The sequence below is a fragment of the Elephas maximus genome, chromosome 22, assembly GCF_024166365.1.
Source record: "Elephas maximus indicus isolate mEleMax1 chromosome 22, mEleMax1 primary haplotype, whole genome shotgun sequence".
Classification (NCBI taxonomy): Eukaryota; Metazoa; Chordata; class Mammalia; order Proboscidea; family Elephantidae; genus Elephas; species Elephas maximus.
The window spans coordinates 61,421,760-61,441,690 of record NC_064840.1 but is presented as its reverse complement, the minus strand read 5'-3'; the positions used below and the strand labels follow the sequence as shown (position 1 = coordinate 61,441,690).

General features: G+C 40.4%; 1 protein-coding gene across 1 annotated transcript in view; it reads left to right on the top strand.

Moving 5' to 3' along the window:
- Window positions 1-19,931, top strand: part of LOC126065536 (disintegrin and metalloproteinase domain-containing protein 32-like) — a 157,860-nt gene that overhangs the window by 122,946 nt on the left and 14,983 nt on the right. The window contains exons 15-17 of the mRNA XM_049865634.1: window positions 7,493-7,601; window positions 9,163-9,346; window positions 11,797-11,880. Coding sequence (XP_049721591.1) covers window positions 7,493-7,601; window positions 9,163-9,346; window positions 11,797-11,880 — 377 coding nt within the window. The remainder of the gene's footprint in view (window positions 1-7,492; window positions 7,602-9,162; window positions 9,347-11,796; window positions 11,881-19,931) is intronic.

The following is a 19,931-nucleotide window of genomic DNA, read 5'->3' as shown; positions in this document are numbered from 1 at the left end:
GATCATGTGATTTTTTCCCCTTTATTTTATTGATGTGATGAATTACGTTGATTGATTTTCTGATGTTGAACCAGCCTTGCATCCCTAATATGAATCGCACTTGGTCATGATGTATTAGTATTTTATTTTATTTTGATATACTGTTGAATTCAGTTGGCTAGAATTTTATTGGGAATTTTTGCGTCTGTATTCATGAGGGATATTGGTCTGTAATTTTCTTTTTTTGTGTGTTGCCTTTGCCTGGCTTCTGTATCAGGGTTATACTTGGTTCATAGAATGAATTAGGGAGTGTTCCTTTTCTATGTTCTGGAATAGTTTGAGTAGAATTAGTGTTAACTCTTCTCTGAATGTTTGGGAGACTCCTCCCGTGAAGCCATCTGGGCCAGGACTATTTTTTGTTGGAATTTTTTCTTTTTCTTTTAATGACGTCTTCAGCTTCTTCTTTTGTTATGGGTCTGTTTAGATTTTCTACCTCTGTCTTAGTTTAAGTAGCTAGTGTTTTTCTAAAAAAATCATCAATTTCTTCTAGGCTTTCAAATCTGTTGGAGTACAGTTTTTCATAATATTCTGTTATGATCCTTTCTGTCTCAGTTGTTTCTGTTGTAATGTCAACCATTTCATTTCTTATTTTGATTATTTGCATCTTCTGATTTTTTTCCCTTTGTCATTTTGGACAGTGGTTTGCGATCCTCTCAAGAAACCAGCTTCTAGGCTTGTTTATTCTTTCTGTTGTTTTTCTGTTCTCTATTTCATTTATTTCTGCTCTGATCTTTATTATTTACTTTCTTCTGGTAACTGTGGTGACTGTGGTCTTCTTTTGCTATTCCTTTTCTATTATTTCAGGTTGTCAGGTTTAGTTATTGATTTTGTACCTTTCTTATTTTTTGCTATGTGCATTTATTACTATAAATTTTCCTTTAATCACTGCCTTTGCTGTGTTCCAAAGGTTTTGGTATGTTGTGTTTTCATTCTCACTTTATTCTAAGAATTTTTAAATCTCCTGTCATCCAATATTTTTTTAAGTAAGGTGTTGTTCAATTTCCATGTATTTGGTTTTTTTCCCTTGTTCTTTCTGTTATTGATTTCTAGTTTTACAGTGTTATGGTCAGAGAAGCTGCTTTGTATTATTTGGATGTTTTTTAATTTATTGAGGCTTACTTTATGGCCTAAAATATGGTTTACTCTGAGGAAAGATCCACATGCATTGGAGAAGAATGTGTACTGTGCTGATATTGGGTGGTGTGTTCTGTATATGTCTGTGAGGTCAAGTTGGTTGATTGTGGTATTTAGGTCTTCTGTATCTTTATTGACTTTCTTTCTAGTTGTTCTTTCCATTTTCGAAAATGGTGTGTTAAAGTCTCTTACAATTAATGTAGAACTCTCTATTTCTGTTTTCAAATTTGTTAGAGTTAGTTTTATGTATTTTGGAGCTCTGTCATTAGGTGCATATTTATTATTGTTATGTCTTCTTGGTGAATTGACCCTTTAATGATTATATAATATCCTTCTTTGACTCTTACAATGGATTTTGACTTAACGTCTTACAGCTTTATTTTGCTTTTGAGAAGTCTTTATCTGGGTTGGTATCTGGATGATGCTGATGTTGTTGGTTCTCTGTTTGAAGAATTCCCTTTAATATTTCTTGTAAGGCTAGTCTGGCTTTTACAAATTCTCTTTATTTCTGCTCATCTGGGAATACCCTAGTTTCACCATCATTTTTGGAAGACAGTTTTGTGGGATATATGGTTCTTGGTTGGCAATTCTTCTCTTTCAAGATTTTATGTATGTCCTCCCATTGTCTTCTTGTCTGCATAGTTTCTGATGAGGAATCAGTGCTTGGTCTTACTGGTGACCCTTTGTAAGTGATATTCATTTTTCATGAGCTGCTCTTTGGTTTTGGAAAGTTTGATTATAATATGTCTTGTTGAGTTCTTTTGGGAATCTGTTTTGTATGGGGTTCATTGGCTTCTTAGATGGAAATCTTGTCTTTCATGATGTTTGGGAAGTTTTCTGCCAATATAGCCTCAAAGACTCACTCTACTTTTTTTTTCTCCTCTTCTGGAATTCCTATTGTTGTTTTTAGATGCTGTCGAGTCAGCTCCGACTCATAGTGACCCTGTGTTCAACAAAATGAAACGTTCCCCAGTCCTGCACCATCCTTAAAATTGTTGCTATGTTTCAGCCCACTGTTGCAGCCACTGTGTCAATCCATCTTTTTTTGCTGACCCTCTACTTTACCAAGTATGATTTCCCTCTCCAAGGACTGGCTTCTCCTGATAACATGTCCAAAGTACATGAGACAAAGTCTTGCCATCCTCACTTCTAAGGAGTGAAGAATCCCTCTTACACATACGTTATTCCTCTTGATGGGGTCCACCATAACTCTTAGTTTCCTTATTCTTTTTTCTGATTGTTCCTCAAACAAATTAGTAGCAAGGAATTTGTCCTCTATTTCACTAATTCATTCTTCCATTGATTCAATTCTACTTCTATGTCCTTCTGGTGAGTTGTCCATTTCTGATATTTTATTGTTAATTTTCTGGGTTTCTAATTGTTGTTTTTGTATGATTTCTAATTGTCTATTTAGTTTGTCATTTTGTTCTTGTATTGTTTTCATGAAATTTTCTAGGTTTTCCTTGATCTCTTTGAAGATCCTAAATATAAGTCTTTTGAATTAATTTTCAGGTAGTTCTATTAACCATTTCCTCCTCAGGAAAGTTTTCTTTCTCTTTATTTTGCTCACTTTTCTGAGCCGTCATATCCTGTTTCTTCATATGATTTGTTATTGTCTGCTGTCTCTGAGGCATTAAGGTATTAACTAATTTTTGTATTTCTTTATTGATTATATATTTGTTTTGTCCTGATTTTTATTGTTTGTTTTGTGTTGACTTTTCTTTTTGGCTGTGTTTTGATATATTAGGAGCTTTGTTTTTTTCTATTTCTGTTTAGAATACCTTTCTTCTTTTGTATTATTTTGATTGTTATTTTGTGGTACTGGTCTATGTGTGACTTTTGTGTATCAGCTGACTGGGTGTAATGATGGGTCACACCCATGTGTGATTTCTCTGTGATTAGGCCCATATGTCTTCCCTTACAGGACCGAGTGGAGGTGGGAGAGCAGGTTCTTTTTCTCTGATACTAGGTGAAAAGTGTTGTTTGATCAGTGTCTCTCCATGGCCCTATGGGACTGCGGGTCCTTCTACATTGGTGTTGTGAGGGAGTGCTACCTAAATGCACAGGCTAGGCCCTCTGTGCTTGCATGAATTGATGTCTCAGTAGGTAGTGGGGGACAAAGGGGTTTCAGCACATGTGCAGGTGGCCTGCCAGAACTGCCTGGATGTGGGATGTGTGATGTTGCAGCTGGATGTACGTTGGATGAGGGCACTGGGATCTCCTGCTTGTCATTTGGCAGAGTTGCAGATGGCACCTGTTGGAATGTGATGGGCATTGCTGATGAGGTGACGTGCCTATCTGTATGGTCACTATGCATGGATGTAGGAAGCATTCTTGCTGATTGCTGGGTTATGGGTACTATGGGTGCAAGCTGCCAGTTGCCAGGTATTCAGGCAGGAATACATGGGTTCCTGGTTGCTGGACAGCCAGCACTGGAGCTGGCACCACTGGGGCCTCATGCTGAAAGTCTCTCGGTGGGTGGTATGGGAGTGCATGCCACTGATTGTCAGTCCAGCAGCATAGGAATGTGTGCCACCTATCACTGGGGAAGCAGGGTTATGAGGGAAGGTGGGCATGGTGGGCATGCACCACCAGTTGCTGGTCCAGGTATGCAGGAGCACACAGTGTGGATTGCCAGGTGGACAGGACAACAGGGTAAGCATGTGCCGCCAGTCGCTGGGGGAGTGGGGTGGTGAGGGAGGGTGGGTGGGATGGATGCATGCTGCCAGTCACTGGTCTGGTAGCACAGGAGTGCTTGCTGCTGATTGCCAGGCAGGTGCACACTGCTGGTCACCGATATAGTAGCACAAGAGCATGCACTGCAGATGGCTGGACAGGGCCACCCATGCGGTGGGGATTGTGCTGCCCGTCACTTGGTGGGCAGGGTGGGTACACATTGCCAGTCACCGGTGGAGTGGGGGGAGAGGTTTTTGTGCTGCCATTTGCCAGATGGGTGAGCTGGGGGAGGCACATCACTCGTGACTGGGGAGGGGGCAGAAGGGAAGAATGCTCCTCTGGTCACTGGCATGGGTGCTGGGATGCTTCCTGCAGACTGTAACTGGCGATCAGGTTCTGGCCACTTCCTAACGTGAAGGACGGGCTGTCTGGAGTCCAGTTGGGTGGGGGATTTCCAGCCACCACTCCATGGATCCTACCTTCTGTGAATGCTACCCACCTAAATGACTAGGGACAGCTGCTGATGAATAGTTCTGTCCCTTTTTTCTGGCTCCCTACCTGCTCTGTGGTTGCCTGAATCCCTGGATCTCTCTCCTGCCTTCCTGCACTTTCCTTCCTTAGATCTGGTTCATTTTCTGCTCACCTTGCTTCACTCTGGGTTTGCCTACACAGTATCTCTGTTTCCTATTGCGAATTCTGTGAACTTGCCTGCATGTGTACCTCACCCAGGAACACAGCTCACCCTGTCTCAAGATGGCCACACTACACTAGTCTGGCTGGCAGGGTGCCTACGATACATAAAACTCTTCTTTCACTGTTTTCATTCAGTTTCTCCTTTCATTTGGTATTCAGCGTAATTCTTCATCCTTATGTTTGCTGTTCAGGGTTCCAAGATTGTCATCAGTATCTGTTCCACTTGGTTCCTTGGGTCTTTGCTGTGTTTGACTAAGCCTGCCATCTTGAGGCATCTCTGGTCTTTGTCTCTTTAGAGCTTCTGTTCCTGGGTGATCTTCATGTGGCTTGACATCTCTCTTCCCCCATCTCTGCTTGCTCTCTTGCTTGTTTAATTTCTTTTATACCTCAAAAGAGATCAACTTAAGACACACACTATAGTAATATTGCCTCATTAACATAACAAAGAAAACCCATTCCCAAATGGAATTATAACCACAGGCATAGGGGTTAGGATTCACAGGACATATATTTTGGAGACACAATTCAAACCATAACATTCCACCCTTTGGGCCCACCAAAATTTGTGTCTTTCCCACATGCAAGACACATTCACCCCATCACATCATCCCAAAAATCTCATCTTCTGAATCATCTAAATTGAATATGGGTGAGACATTAGGTGTATTCCATCCTGGGGCAAAATTCTTCTCCATCTGTGAACCTATGAAATTTAGAATACAAGTTATCTGTTTCCAAATTACAATGGTGAAACAGGTACAGGGTAGATATTTCCATTACAAATGGGAGAAATTGTAGGGAAAGAAGGGATAACAGACAATAAGCAAGTCCAAAACTCAGCAGAAAAAAATACATTAGCTCTTAAGTTTGGAAAATAATTCTCTTTCTCTGGTACCATCTGGGCAATGAATGGCCCTGCCCTCCAGATTCTGGGCGTTGGCCACACTCTGTGGATTCTGGGTGGAGTCCCCTCAGCCATGGGGTTCATCACCACCTTCCAGGCCCACTGGGATGGCACCTCTGCTCCGTTGGCTTTGGGTGGCCCCATTCTTAGTCTATCTTAGTGGTGACCCCCACCCTCCCTTGAAGGCCCCATTTATTCTTCTGCTCACTGGTACCTTTAGGTTCCATGGGTGGATTAATAAAAATTGGGTTGGATGAAGAGTATTACTTTCAGCAGAACTCATTTAACTACTCTGTGACTAAACATATTTTTCTGCATTGTATCTCCAGACTGAATTGAATTATCCAGTTTCCAATTTCCTTGGATAATCTACTGGTGTTTAACAAGCTCTACATTGGCATTCCTTATATGGTATCTCAGATTCACAATTGAGCTGGTTAAACATTGTGAGCCCTGACAACTAACATTGCCTGTCTTCATAGTATCTATATCAGCTCCTTTGCTAAACCAATGTCTAGACCAATGTCTAGAAATGGTGGAAAGAGATAGAACTAAGGATGGTGAAGAATTAGAAAGAATCATGGAAAGAGAAACTTTTAAGTCATCGAACCTGTTGCTGTCAAGTCAATTCCAACTCATAGTGACCATAAAGGACAGAGTAGAACTGCCCCTAGGGATTCCAAGGCTGTAACCTTTACTACGGAAGCAGACTGTCACAGCTTTCTCTCACGGAACAGCTGGCAGGTTCAAACCACCAGCCTTCGGATTAGCAGCTGAGTGCTTTAACTGCTGTGTACCAAGGCTTCTTTAAGTCATGGAAGGGGTAGGTAAATAGGAGGAATCCTGTTGATGTTAAAAGATATATGGATTAGATGGGAATTAATAATGAGTAAATAAACATCATCATAATTAATTCTCATAACAATAAGGTAGATATCATTATCTACTTTTGCAGATGAGGCAGTTAGGCTTACAGAGGTTCATTTTTGAGATGGCAGTTGTGCTAGGCAGAATTCTAAGATAGTCCCTGAGATTCTCCTGGAGTACACACCTTGGATAATCCCCTTCCTGTAAGTTGAGAAAGAACTGGTGACTATGATGGAGTATCACGACTGTGATTAGATTACTAGGAAAGGTGAAAGGATTTTGAAGATGTAATTAAGGTGCATGATCAGTTGGTTTTGAGGCAGTAATCAAAAGGGAGATCATCCTGGGTGCATCTGACCTAATTGCCTGAACCCTTAAAAGACGGGAGATGTCAGAGAGATTCTCTTGCTGATTTTGAAGAAGTAAGCTGCCATGTTATGAGAGGGCCACGTGCTTAGGACTTGAGGGTAGTCACTAGTTACTGAGAGCAACTCCTGGTGGCTATCCATCAATAAAATGGAGACTTCAGACCTACAACTAAAAAAAAAAAAACTGAATAATACCAACAAGCAAGCCCAGAAGGGATCTGCAGCCTCAGCCAATATCTTGATTTTAGCCTATGAGATGCTGAGCGGAGAACCCACCTATGCCTGGCTGGACTTCTGAGCTATGGAAATATTACATTATAAATGGATGCTGTTTTAAGCCACTAAGTGTGTGGTATTTTTTTTACACAGTGATAAAAAACTGTTAACAGTAATGAAGGAGATAGATAGGTAAATCTATAGGTCGATAATTTTTGTTCCTTCAATTCAAGTTTCCTGAGGAAACAATGAAGTTTCTTCAGTAAAGTATTACAGACCTGGGTTTTTACATGTTCCTACTGAGAATCTAGGTGAGCAAGTATAATTTTCTTGTGTTTTCTCTCTACTGCCTTCTTTCACAGAGTCTTCTCATGATTTACACTTGTATAACTGTCCTCCCCATGTTATCTTTTTTGGTGGAAGTGGTTGGAAATGAAGAAAAAAGAGGAATACCTGTGAGGATTGCCTTTAACTTTTCTTCCTTTTTTTTTTTTTTAATAACCTCACTAGGAAAATTTTGTATTAGATTAAAGGCAAACAAACGGAGGCAAATGAAAAAGAGTATTTGATCCAAAAATATTTCTAATTTTGACAGGCTCAAGAAATGCACCATTTGCCTGCTATGAAGAAATACAACCTCAGAGTGACAGGTTTGGGAACTGTGGTTTGACCAACAAAGTCAGATATAAATATTGCTCATGGAGGTATGTTATACAAATATGAAAGATACTTCTATTCTGAGTCCCCCCCCCTTAGTATATGTCATTCATTCCAGTGGTTTCAAGTACCACACGTATATGGGAGTGGATCTCATATAAAAATCTCCGTCTCTGACATCTTGTACTGTAGGCTAAAATTTCTATCTTCTTTTTAAATATTTCTATGTGGGTGATAATCAGGCATCTAAATCCTCCTCCAAATCAAAACTCATTCAGTGCACCTTTCTTCTGCAAACTTGCAGTTTTTTCTTTATAAAAATAATGTCACCATCTACTCGGTTGCTTGCCCAAGCTAAAGACTGCCCTGTGCCTATACAATGAAGTTCAATTTCCCTTGCATCTGAAGAGTCTGTTGTTTGATATTTTGGTAATTGGTTTATTTTAAATATTTATTAAGAACCTACTATGTGACAGACGGGAAACCCTGGTGGCGTAGTGGTTAAGAGCTATAGCTGCTAACCAAAAGGTTGGCAGTTTTAATCCACCAGGCACTTCCTGGAAACCCTGTGGGGCAGTTCCGCTCTGTCCTATAGGGTTGCTATAGGGTCGCTGTTTTTTATGGGCCAAACACTGGACTAGACACTAGTTAGCAAAACGTAAATGGCTCTTGCACCCGTGGAATTTGTAGACTGGTAAACATACCGTGTAGTTCTATGCTTACTTGAATTTTCTTATAATGGTTCTTTTGTTTAGGAATAGGTTACCATGCCTGTTGAAACTCTTTTAACATGTAAGCTTTAATTTAGGTGGCATCTTCTCTATGAAGTTTTCCCTAACTGCTAAGTTAGAATGTGTCCTCATCTTAAATCTCCACAGGGATTTGTTTATTTCATTTGTAGCATATTTAATGAGATTCATATCAAATTTAATATTAGACTATAAGATCCTTGAAGGTTGTTGTTAGTTGCTGTTGAGTTGGTTCCAATTCATAGCAACCCTATAGGACAGAGTGGAACTGCCCCATAGGGTTTCAAGGAGCAGCTGATGGATTTGTATTGCTGACCTTTTGGTTAGCAGCCAAACTCTTAACCGCTATGCCACTAGAAGTCAGAATTTACTCATCTTTCTCTTACTCTGCAAAATAAATGTTAAGAAAAAGCTTAATTGAATTGATTATTTAACAGTAAATATATCACCTGCATAGTGAATAAAATATTGCTAAAAACAAACAAATGAAAAAATCAAACCCGTTGCCACCAAGTGATTCCAATTCATAGCAACCCTATAGGATGAAGTAGAACTGCCCCATAGAGTTTCCAAGGAGCAGCTGGTGGATTTGAACGTGAGCCTTTTGGGTAGCAGCCGAGCACTTAACCACTGCACCACCAGTGCTCCAAAAGACCGTTAGTATCATTGAAAGATAAACTTGGAACAGTGGCTTCATATTTTCTTTTATATTTTACTTTAAATGTCAGTGTTAAAGCATTCTATTTAGGTGCATTGGCATAAATTGGGCATTATGCTTATTTTGTCAAAGAACTCAAATCTAAAGCATTCCTGATAAAGTCTAAGGTATAATAATCAGATTATTTTATTGTGTTTGCAGGAATCTTATATGTGGAAGATTAATTTGTACCTACCCTACTCGAATTCCTTTCCGTAAAGAAAATGTTGCTGTGATTTATGCTTTTGTGAGAAATGCTTTATGTGTAACTATAGACTTCAGATTACATTTATCAGTTCCAGATCCAATGGTGGTCCGAAGTGGCTCTCAGTGTGATACAGGGAGGGTAAATAATTTTAAACAAATTTTTAAAAACTAGTTTAATTCATTGGTTTAATAAATATTATCATTTAAGGATCAAATTTTAATTAATTTCTAGTGTTATGTAACCGTAAATATTTGGAGAAGGAGAAATTGAATAAACTTCCATTGTTCTCCAGATATTAAGAGGGAAACGAGAATGTTTGATCTCCTTCAGAGTTTCAATGTTGTAAGCAAGGAAACTCCCGTGTGTTTGGGTGCTGTAGTGGAGAAGGGAGAGATCTTGAGACTACAGTGTGACTGAGTACTCCATAGCATGGAAACTCGCTTTTGTTCTTGGAGAAGAAAGAAGGAATCCCCTTGGTAATATATGTCTGTTGTGACCCAGCGGGTAAGGAAGGGTACAATTTAGATCAGGCTGTTTAGAATCAAATCTTTATCTTTTATTTTTGACATTTTGCAAGTTACCTACCCAGTCTCAGTTACCTCAACTGAATGTAAGTGGGGATAATAATAACATTTACTCTACAGGGTGACTGTGAAGATTAAATGATGTAATATTATATAGTGCTTCACACAGTGTCCAGCACATAGAAAGAGCTAAATATATGTTGGCTATGAGTTGGGATCAGCTTGATGGCAACTGATTCTGGTTATTATTATGAATCGTTACCATTATAATTTCTTATGTCTGAAACTGACCCAAACCTAGAGAAAACCTAGAGGGAACAAATTTACTCCAAAGTCTCATTTAATTTCTGAACAGATCTTTGCTTGTGAGGAAATATAATACAAGTGTAAAGTGTAGGTTTTAAAGACAGATGCACAAAGATTTGGATTCTGACTCTGCCACTTACTTGCTTAGATGATTTTGGACAAGTTATTTAATAGAGTTAAGACTTAGTATGCTTATATCAGGAGGGATCATTTCCTGGAAGACAACATGCTTGGTAAAGTAGAGAGCCAGTGAAAAAGAGGAAGGCCCTCCACAAGATGAATTGGCAGTGGCTGCGACCATGGGCTCAAGCATAACAGTGATTGTGAGAATGGCTCAGGACCGGGCAGTGTTTCATTCTGTTGTACATAGGGTCGCTATGAGTCAGAACTGACTCAACGGCACCTAACAACAACAACAAAATGCTTATATGTGAAATATACATATGAATAAGTACTTCCTAGGTGGTGGAAATGGAGTACTAACTGAAAGATTGGTGGTTCGTACCCACGCAGAGGCACTTCAGAAAAAAGACCTGCAATCTGCTTCTGAAAAGTAACAGCCTTGAAAACCCTATGGAACAGTTCTACTCTCATACATGGGGTTACCATGAGTTGGAATTGACTCGATGGGAACTGGCTTTTTTTTTTTTTGATTTCCAGCGATTTTATAGTTTTAACGAAGTTACTGTAGTAAAATGTATAGTCTCATTAATTATGGTTTCCCCTTTGTGTCTAGGAGTCATAAATGCCTCTTGAAGAAGGTATAGGACAGGGAGCTTAGCAGATACATTTAGGCCATGGAGCCAAAACAAAACAAAAAATTCAAAAGCCGACAGATAGTTTGATATTGCTCAGTAGGTAATTTAGTAAGAGTAAAATCTGTTTTATAATATGGACATTTCTTCTCAGAGATAATGTGTGAAAATAAATTTTGCCAGGTAGTTTTTAATGATACTATAAAATTATATATGATGAAACATTCTTCAAAATTTTGGTTTCTATAAGTTAGTGTACTCATGCAATAGGACTCTTCATCTCAATTTTAGCTGAGGTAGGCAGCTTATAGATACTACATCCCAAAAGGAGTTATTGGACATTACTGTCATGGCCAAGAATTAATGAGAAGACTCAACACATAAAAGGGTTAGATTGTTTGGATTTAAAAATAAGTTTGTAAGGCCATTTCTTTGGAAAGAGTTGTGCTGTGCTTTATGATCTAAAAAGAAATAATTCCTATGTATATATTATCTCATTTGTCATCACAACAAATCTCAAATGCTGTAGAAAAAGTATTGTCGTGTGTAAAAACTGCAGCTGAGGGAGGCTGAGACTGTATAAATAATGAAGTTGGGAATATATCCTTAGTCCTTTTATTACTATAAAGTTGGAAGATTTTACACCTGGATTTTTAGTATATTCCATAACAGAATGATAGATATCACCTGTATATTTGAATAAACTGTTCTATTACTCTAATTTTTTTATTACTCTAATATTAGCTCACATTTTATGAAATCTTAACATGTGCTTTGATTATATACAATTGATTTTCTGTCTTATCCCGAATTTAGCTGATATGTGCAATGAATGTAAGGTATTCTTTTACCTGTGCTCTCAGAAGTAGTTTTGTTAGATTTCAGATTATTGTAATAAAAAGTGACTCTTTGGTTATGATTTTATGATACAATTACTGATGGTAATGTTAAGATGGCTGGACCCCCCTGACTTCAAAACTTTTTTGTATGTGTTTTTCTTTAGATTTGTGTTGATGGTGAATGTGTAGAATCAAGGATACTCATGAATGAATCAAAAACTTGTTCAGAAAAGTGCAATGGAAATGGAGTAAGCAAGCACAGTGTATCCCCTTGTCACATCTATCTTGCACACTTTCCACACCATTCATTAATTTATTCAACATTTATTGAGTTCTTATTATGTACTGGGCCCTGTTGTATCTAGCTTCAGTTTGGAGCTGAACTGGGTTACTAAATTCAGTAGTCATAATTAGTTTTAGAGAATAATATGAATAAAATTAAATTGCTGATGACCTAAACAAATATACTATTACAGGTGAATACTTTTCAGAAGATGTTAAGTATTCCAATAAACACATTAACCTATTCATACTGGAAAGATAATTATGCCATAATTCTTGTGTCTGTGAACATATGGAGTTATAGAAAACTATTGATCCCTTTCTACAATTAAACAATTTCTTTGGGTCTCTGTTGCTATTGCTAGAGAGAACTGGGCAGAGATAAATTGAAAATTCATTAAAATGCTCTCATGAAAACAAAATGAAAATTGGGCTACTAAACTGTCAAAGAATTCTTCAATTTGGCTTTACATGGATTGCCTTTCAGAAAACTGATTTAAAATCAAAATTGCTGATATAAGATTTTATGGATTAGAATAATAATAAAAAATAAGATTGTGGTATATAATCAGCAAGTCAAAGTGCTCAGATTCAAATACAAGAGTAAAGCATCATTCAAATAAGAAACTTTTTTCTGTTGAAACCTTTCTTTGAGCAGTTATAAATTTAAAAATGCCAAGGTGTAAGTAAACAAGTGAGGCTGGCTTAATATAAAACCATGGACATTAAACTACTTGTGTCACCATTGAAACACCTACCTAGTTGCTTTATTGTAGTTTAATTTTTGAAATGTCTCTGTGTGTGATCATTAAGGTTGTGTGTCAATTTGGCTGGGCCATGATTCTCAGCAGCTTGGCAGTTATGATGTAGTTTGACAGTCATATGATGATGCGATCACTCACATAATGAGATTTGATATAATGTGATCACCTCCATGATGGGATTCGCTGTGAGTAGCCATTCAAAGGAAAGGGAGTTTCCTTGAGGGTGTGGCCTGCATTGAATGTAAGTGGACTTTCTGGCAAGGCCCATGGGCTTGTCTTGCACTGGATCTTGCAGCTGGCTCCTGTTCATCTGACTTCTGGTTCTTGGGACTTGAGCTAGCAGCTTAACTGCTGTCTTGCCTGCTGATCTTGGGATTTGTCAGTCTTTGCAGCCTATGAACCAGAGCTCTGATGTCTGACTTGCCAATCTTGGGTTCGTCAGCCCCTGCGGCTATGTGAATCAGGAGAAGTCTCCAGCCTGATCCACGTTCCAGCCTCTACAGCTGCATGAGCAATTTCCTTAATATAAATCTCTCTCTGTATATATTGAGCCCTGGTGGCACAATGGCTAAAGCACCCAGCTCCTAACTGAAAAGTTGGCAGTTCATCTCAACAGCCTCTCTGTGGGAGGAAGATGTGGCAGTCTGCTTCTGTAGATTTTAGCCTTGGAAACCCTATAGGGCAGTCATACTCTGTCCTATAGGGATGCTTTGAGTCAGAATTGACTCGATGGCAACAGGTTTGGGTTTTTTTTTGTGTATGTATATTTATATGCTTCACTGGTTTTGCTTCTTTAGAGAATTCAGCCTAAGACATTTGGTACCAAGAATGGTTCTAAAGAAACACACTTGCAAAGATAAGCTTTCTAAATTGGTTTCAAATCCTGTCAGTCTTAAAGATGTTGATGACGCTGCTTCCAGTAGTAAAGAGGGCACTGCTAATCCATGGTGTGAGGCGATGATACAAATACACAAAACATTACCACCAATAGATCAGGTATTGGTGAGAGGTGAGGCTCTGGGTGATTGCATGTTTGATACCTTTCTACCGTTTTGTCAGAATGAGAAGTATAAGCAAGTTACTTGGTTGGTCCTACTTTCACTACACAAGGTGGTGAAAGAAAGAGATGTGCTCCGGGCTTCAGAGTCAAAGCTCAAGTGCTGCATAAACAACCTCATACTTTCCACTTCTACCTTGAAAGAAAGCCTTATTTCTCGTAGTAACAGAGCTGATATTGCTGAAAACCAAACCCCAAGTCTTATCGTAAGAATGGCGGAATTACATGCCAACTCAATTCCCAACCTTGAGTGGTGTCTGAAGTTAAAGTGAGGGCACTGATTGGGAAGAAATGGGGTCCTGAAACTTGGGATGAGGACATATGGGCAAACAATCAGGAATCTGGGGACACTGAGTCACTAAATTCCATTGAATCACTCCTGCCAATAGAACCAGCTCTCCTACCCTCTTCTGAAGAGATTACTCCGCTAATCCACCCTCCCCAGTAATACCATTAGGCTTTCCACCCCCATGTAATGAGATTAACCCAGACTTTGTCTGAATCATTGCCTAGGGCATCGCCTGAGGCACATGCCTTGTAAGACAATGCTGAATGTTTTCAAAGCACATCCCCACCACCCATTTTGGCGTCTAGAACTATAACTAAAGTCCCAGAGAGCCACAAAGGTGAAATACAAAGTGTGACCCAGGAGGAGGTACATCACACTCCCAAAATAACTTCTTGACTTTTCTAATATACACAAACAGAAACCTGGGGAGTATTTGTAGAAACGGCAGTTAAGGGTGTGGAATAATGGTGCAAAGAACATAAAGATGGATCAGCCTGAGTTTATTGATATTGGCCCACTAAGCACAGATTCTCCATTCAGTGTTTCAGCTCAAGAGGTTAGGAAAGAATCTAATAGTTTATTTGGGTGGATCACTGAAGCATGGATTATATGGTAGCCTACAGTAAATCAAGTTGAAGTGTACCAGACCTGCCTTGGTATACTGTAGAAGAAGGTATCCAAAGGCTTAGGGAAATTGGCATGCTAGAGTGAATTTATCAGGCTAGACCCACAGACCCAAACATGGAGTGCCCAAAGGACACACATTTTATCACAACTGTGAGGAACAAATTTGTGAAGGGATACCTAGCATCTTTGAAGTCTGCTGTGATTGCTATTGTATGTAAGTCAGATTTGACAGAGGAAACTACCCTAACTAAGTTAAGACATCTAACTACAGTGGATCCCATGGTAGTAGGGGCCAAGTGGCAACACTCGATTGACAAAGACGAGGTAGGCATGGTTACCATAATGGGCAGTGGAGTCAAAGCAATAATCAGAATAGACTGACTTGTATGGACTTATGGCATTGGCTACTTAGTCATGGTGTTCATAGGAGTGAAATAGATAGGAAGTCTACTATTTACTTGATCTGCACAAGTGGAAGAATTCTAGGTCAAGTGAACAGCAGTCTAACTTGAATCACCAGAATAGGGAGTCATGTTCCCTCAAACAAATCCCAGACTTGAGCGAGTTCACAGACCCACAACCCGTTGAATGAAGGGGAGTTTGGGTCCCCTTGCGGAAGGACTGTAATACATTGCCAAAAACTTATACTGGTACTTTTTCTTCCAACCTTCCCAAAGGAATCTATGGCCTTTTATGAGAGTGACTGTTCACTGGGGAAAAGAAAATAATCAGGCTTTTTGGGGATTACTGGATATTGGCTCTGAACTGACACTAATTCCAGAAGAACCAGAATGTCACTGTGGCCTTCCAGTCAGAGTTGGGGCATATGGAGGTCAGCTTATTAATGGAGTCCTAGCTCATGTCCATCTCACAGTAGGTCCCTGTACCCATCCTGTAGTGATTTACCAAGTTCCAGAATGCATAATCAGAATAGGTATACTCAGCAACTGGTGCAAGCCCCACACTGGATCCCTGACAAGTGGAGTAAGGGCCATTATGGCAGGAAAAGCCAAGTGGAAGCCATTAGAACTGCCCCTTTCTAGGAAAATAGTAAACCAAAAGCAAATATCACGTTCCTGGAGGAATTGCAGGGATTCCTGCCACCATCGGGGACTTGAAGGAAGCAGGGGTGGCGTTTTCCACTACATCCCCGTTCACCTCACCTATTTGGCCTGTGCAAAAAACAGATGGATCTTGGAGAATGACAGTGAATTATCAAAAACTTAACTAGGTGGTGACTCCAATTTCAGTTACAGTTCCAGATATGCTTTCATTGCTTGAACAAATTAATACATCTCCTGGTACTTGGTATGCAGCTACTGATCTGGCTAATGCCTTTTTCTCCATACCTGTTTCAAAGGATCACCAGAAGCAGTTTACCTTCAGCTGGCAAGGCCAGCAATACACCTTTACTTGCCCACCTCAGAGCTACATCAATTCTCCAGCCCTATGTCATAATTATTTCACAGGGATCTTGATTGCCTTTCCCTTTCATAATACGTCACACTGGTCCATTACATTGATGACATTATGCTGATTGAACCTAGTAAGGAAGAAGCGTCAATGACTCCGGGCTTATTTGTAAAACATTTCCATGCTAAAGGGTGGAAAATTAATCCAACAAAAATTCTGGTGCCTTCCACTTCAGTGAAATTTCTAGAATTCCAGTGGTGTGGGGCATGTTGAGATATTCCTTCTAAAGAGAAGGATAAGCTATTGCATCTGGCCCCTCCCACAACTAAAAAGGAGGCACAGAGCGTAGTGGGCTGCTTTGAATTTTGGAGGCAACATATTCCCCATTTGGGTGTACTTCTCTGGCCTATTTATAAAGTGACTCAAAAAGCTGCTAGTTTTGAGTGGGGCCCAGAACAAGAAAAGGCTCTGCAACAGATTCAGGCTGCCGTGCAAGCAGCTCTGCCATTTGGGCCATATGATCTGGCTGATCCAATGGCATTTCAAGTGTTATCTGGAGTTTTTGGCAGGCCCCTGTTGGTGAATCACAGTGCAGACCCCTAGGATTTTGTAACAATGCCCTGCCAACCTCCGCAGATAACTAATCCCCTTTTGAGAAACACCTTTTGGCTTGTTACTGGGCCTTCGTACAGACTGAACACTTAACTATGGCCACCAAGACACCGTGCAGCTTGATCTGCCCGTCATGAACTGAATATTGTCTGACCCACAAAGCCATAAAGTTGCATGCACACAGAAGCGCTCCATCATTAAATGAAAGTGATATGTACGAGATTGGCCCCAAGCAGGACCTGAAGGTACCAGTAAGTGGCATGAGGAAGTGGCTCAAATGTCCGTGGTCTCCACTCTTGTCACATTACTTTCTGTCTCCCAATCTGTACCTATGGCCTCATGGGGAGTTCCTAATGATCAGTTGACTAAAGAAGAGAAAACTCATGCCTGGTTTACAGATGGTTCTGCACAATATGCAGGCACCACTGGAAAGTGAACAGCTGCAGCACTACAGCCCCTTTCTGGGACCTCCCTCAAGGACAGTGGTGAAGAGAAATCCTCCCAATGGGCAGATCTTTGAGCAGTGCATCTGGTTGTTCGCTTTGCTTGGAAAGAGAAATGGCCAGATGTGCGACTGTATACTGATTCATGGGCTGTGGCCAATTGTTTGGCTGGATGGTCAGGGACTTGGAAGGAACAAGATTTGGAAAATTGGAGACAAGGAAGTATGGGGAAGAGGTGTGTGGATAGACCTCTCTGAATGGGCCAAAGGAGTGAAGATATTTGTCTCACGTGAATGCTCACCAAAGGGCAGCATTTGGCGGATGAGGATCTTAACAATCAAGTAGATAGAATGATGGGTTCTGTGGAAATCAGTCATCTTCTTTCCCCAGCCACTCCTGTAATTGTCCAATGGGCTCATGAACAAAGTGGCCATGGTGGCAGGAATGGAGGTTATACAGGGGTTCAGCAACATGGACTTCTACTCACTAAGGCCGACTTGGCTACAGGCACTGCTGAGTGCCCAATCTTCCAGCAGTAGGGACCAACACTGAGGCCCCAATATGGCACAATTCCTTGAGGTGATCAGCCAGTAACCTGGTGTAAGATTGATTACATTGGACTGCTTCCAGCATGGAAAGTGCAGCATTTTGTTCTTACTGGAATAGACACTTATCCTGGATATGGATTTGCCTTCCCTACATGCAATGCTTCTGCCAAAACTACCATCCATGGACTTACAGAAAGTCTTATCCACCATCATGGTATCCCATACAGCATTGCTTCAGATCAAGGAACTCACTTCACAGCAAATAAAGTGCAGCAGTGGGCCATGCTCGTGGAATTAACCAGCCTTACCATGTTCCCCATCATCTTGAAGCAGCTGCCTTGGTAGAACAATGGAATGACCTTCTAAAGACACAATTATGGCACCAGGAAGGTGGCAATACCTTGTAGGGTTGGGGCAGTCTTCTTCAGGAGGCTGTATATGCTCTAAAACAGCATCTAATATGGGGTGCTGTTTCTCCCACTGCCATGATTCACAGGTCCAGGAATCAAGGGGTAGATATGGGAGTGGCACCACTCACTATTACCTCTAGTGACTCATTCACAAAATTTTTGCTTCCTGTCCTCGCAACCTTATGCTCTGTGGATCTAGAGGTCTCAGTTCCAAAGGGAGGAATGCTCCTACCAAGAGACACATCGCTGATTCCATTGAACTGAAAGTTAAGAACGCCACCTGGCCACTTTGGGCTTCATATGCCTCTGGATCAACAGGCAAAGAAGGGAGTTACCATACTGGCTGGTGTGATTGATCCTGATTATCAAGAGGAAATCGGACTGGTATTACATAATGGAGGTAAAGAAGAGTATGTCTGGAATGCGGGAGATCCCTTAGTTTGTCTCTTAGTACTGCCATGTCCTGTGATTAAAGTCAATGGAAAACCATAGCAACCCAATTCCTTCATGACTACTAATGTCCTAGACCCCTCAGGAATGAAGTTTTGGGTCACCTCACCAGGCAAAGAACCATGACCAGCTGAGATGCTTGCTGAGAGCAAAGGTAATACAGAATGAATGGTGGAAGAAGGTAGTTCTAAATACCAGTTATGACCACGAGACCAGTTGCAGAAACGGGGACTGTAATTGTTATGAGTATTTCTGCCTTGTATGTGTGTGTCAAATATTTTTGTTTTCTTCACGTATAAATGTGTGTTTGTTGTACCATGTTAGGAGCAAGTATGACTTTATAATTATCTTTATCCAGAAATTATGTATGGTTTAAGGAGCTGTGCATAGGTGCCAAGTTGACAAGGGGTGGACTGTGATCATCAAGGTTGTGTGTCAGCTTGGCTATGCCATGATTCTTAGTGATTTGGCAGGTATGATATAGTTTGGCAGTCGTATGATGATGTGATCATTCCCATGATGAGATCTGATATAATGTGATCACCTCCATGATGGGATCTTCCGTGAGTAGCCAATGAATTGAAAGGAATTTTCATTGCGGGTGTGGTCTGCATCGAATATAAGTGGAGTTTCTGGCAAGGCTTATGGGCTTTTGCTCACACTGGACCCTGCAGCTGGCTCCTGTTCATCTGACCTCTGGGTCTTGGGACTTGAGCTAGCAGCTTACCTGCCATCTTGCCTGCCGATCTTGGGATTTGTTGGTCTTTACAGCCTGTGAGCCAGAGCCCTGCTGTCTAACTTACCAGTCTTGGGTTCACCAGCCCTTGCAGCTACGTGAATCAGGAGAAGCCTCCAGCCTGATCCACGTTCCAGTCTCTACAACTGCATGAGCCATTTCCTTAATATAAATCTCTCTCTCTATATATTTACACACTTTACTGGTTTTGCTTCTCTAGAGAACCCAGCCTAAGATACTGTATGTGTACAGTATGTATAGCGCAGCCCTGCTGGCACAATGGTTAAGAGCTACAGCTGCTAACCAAAAAGTCAGCAGTTCGAATCCACCAGCTGCTCCTTGGAAACTCCATGGAGCAGTTCTACTCTGTCCTATAGTGTTGCTAAGAGTCAGAATTTACTCGACTTTGATGGGTTTTATGTATGTATCTGTATATATATATATGTGCATATATATATATATATATCCATAACCATGTTAACAACCCACCATCTACCATTACTCCTTAGTTTATTCTAAGCTCACTTAATCATGTGCAGACATATTACATGTACACTATATTCATTGATATATCCCAAGAGTCTTCAAATTTGGTCATCAGACTTGGCCCAGACAATTTTGGCATCAATATAAATAATGATATTAATGGATTGTGACTTATTTAACAC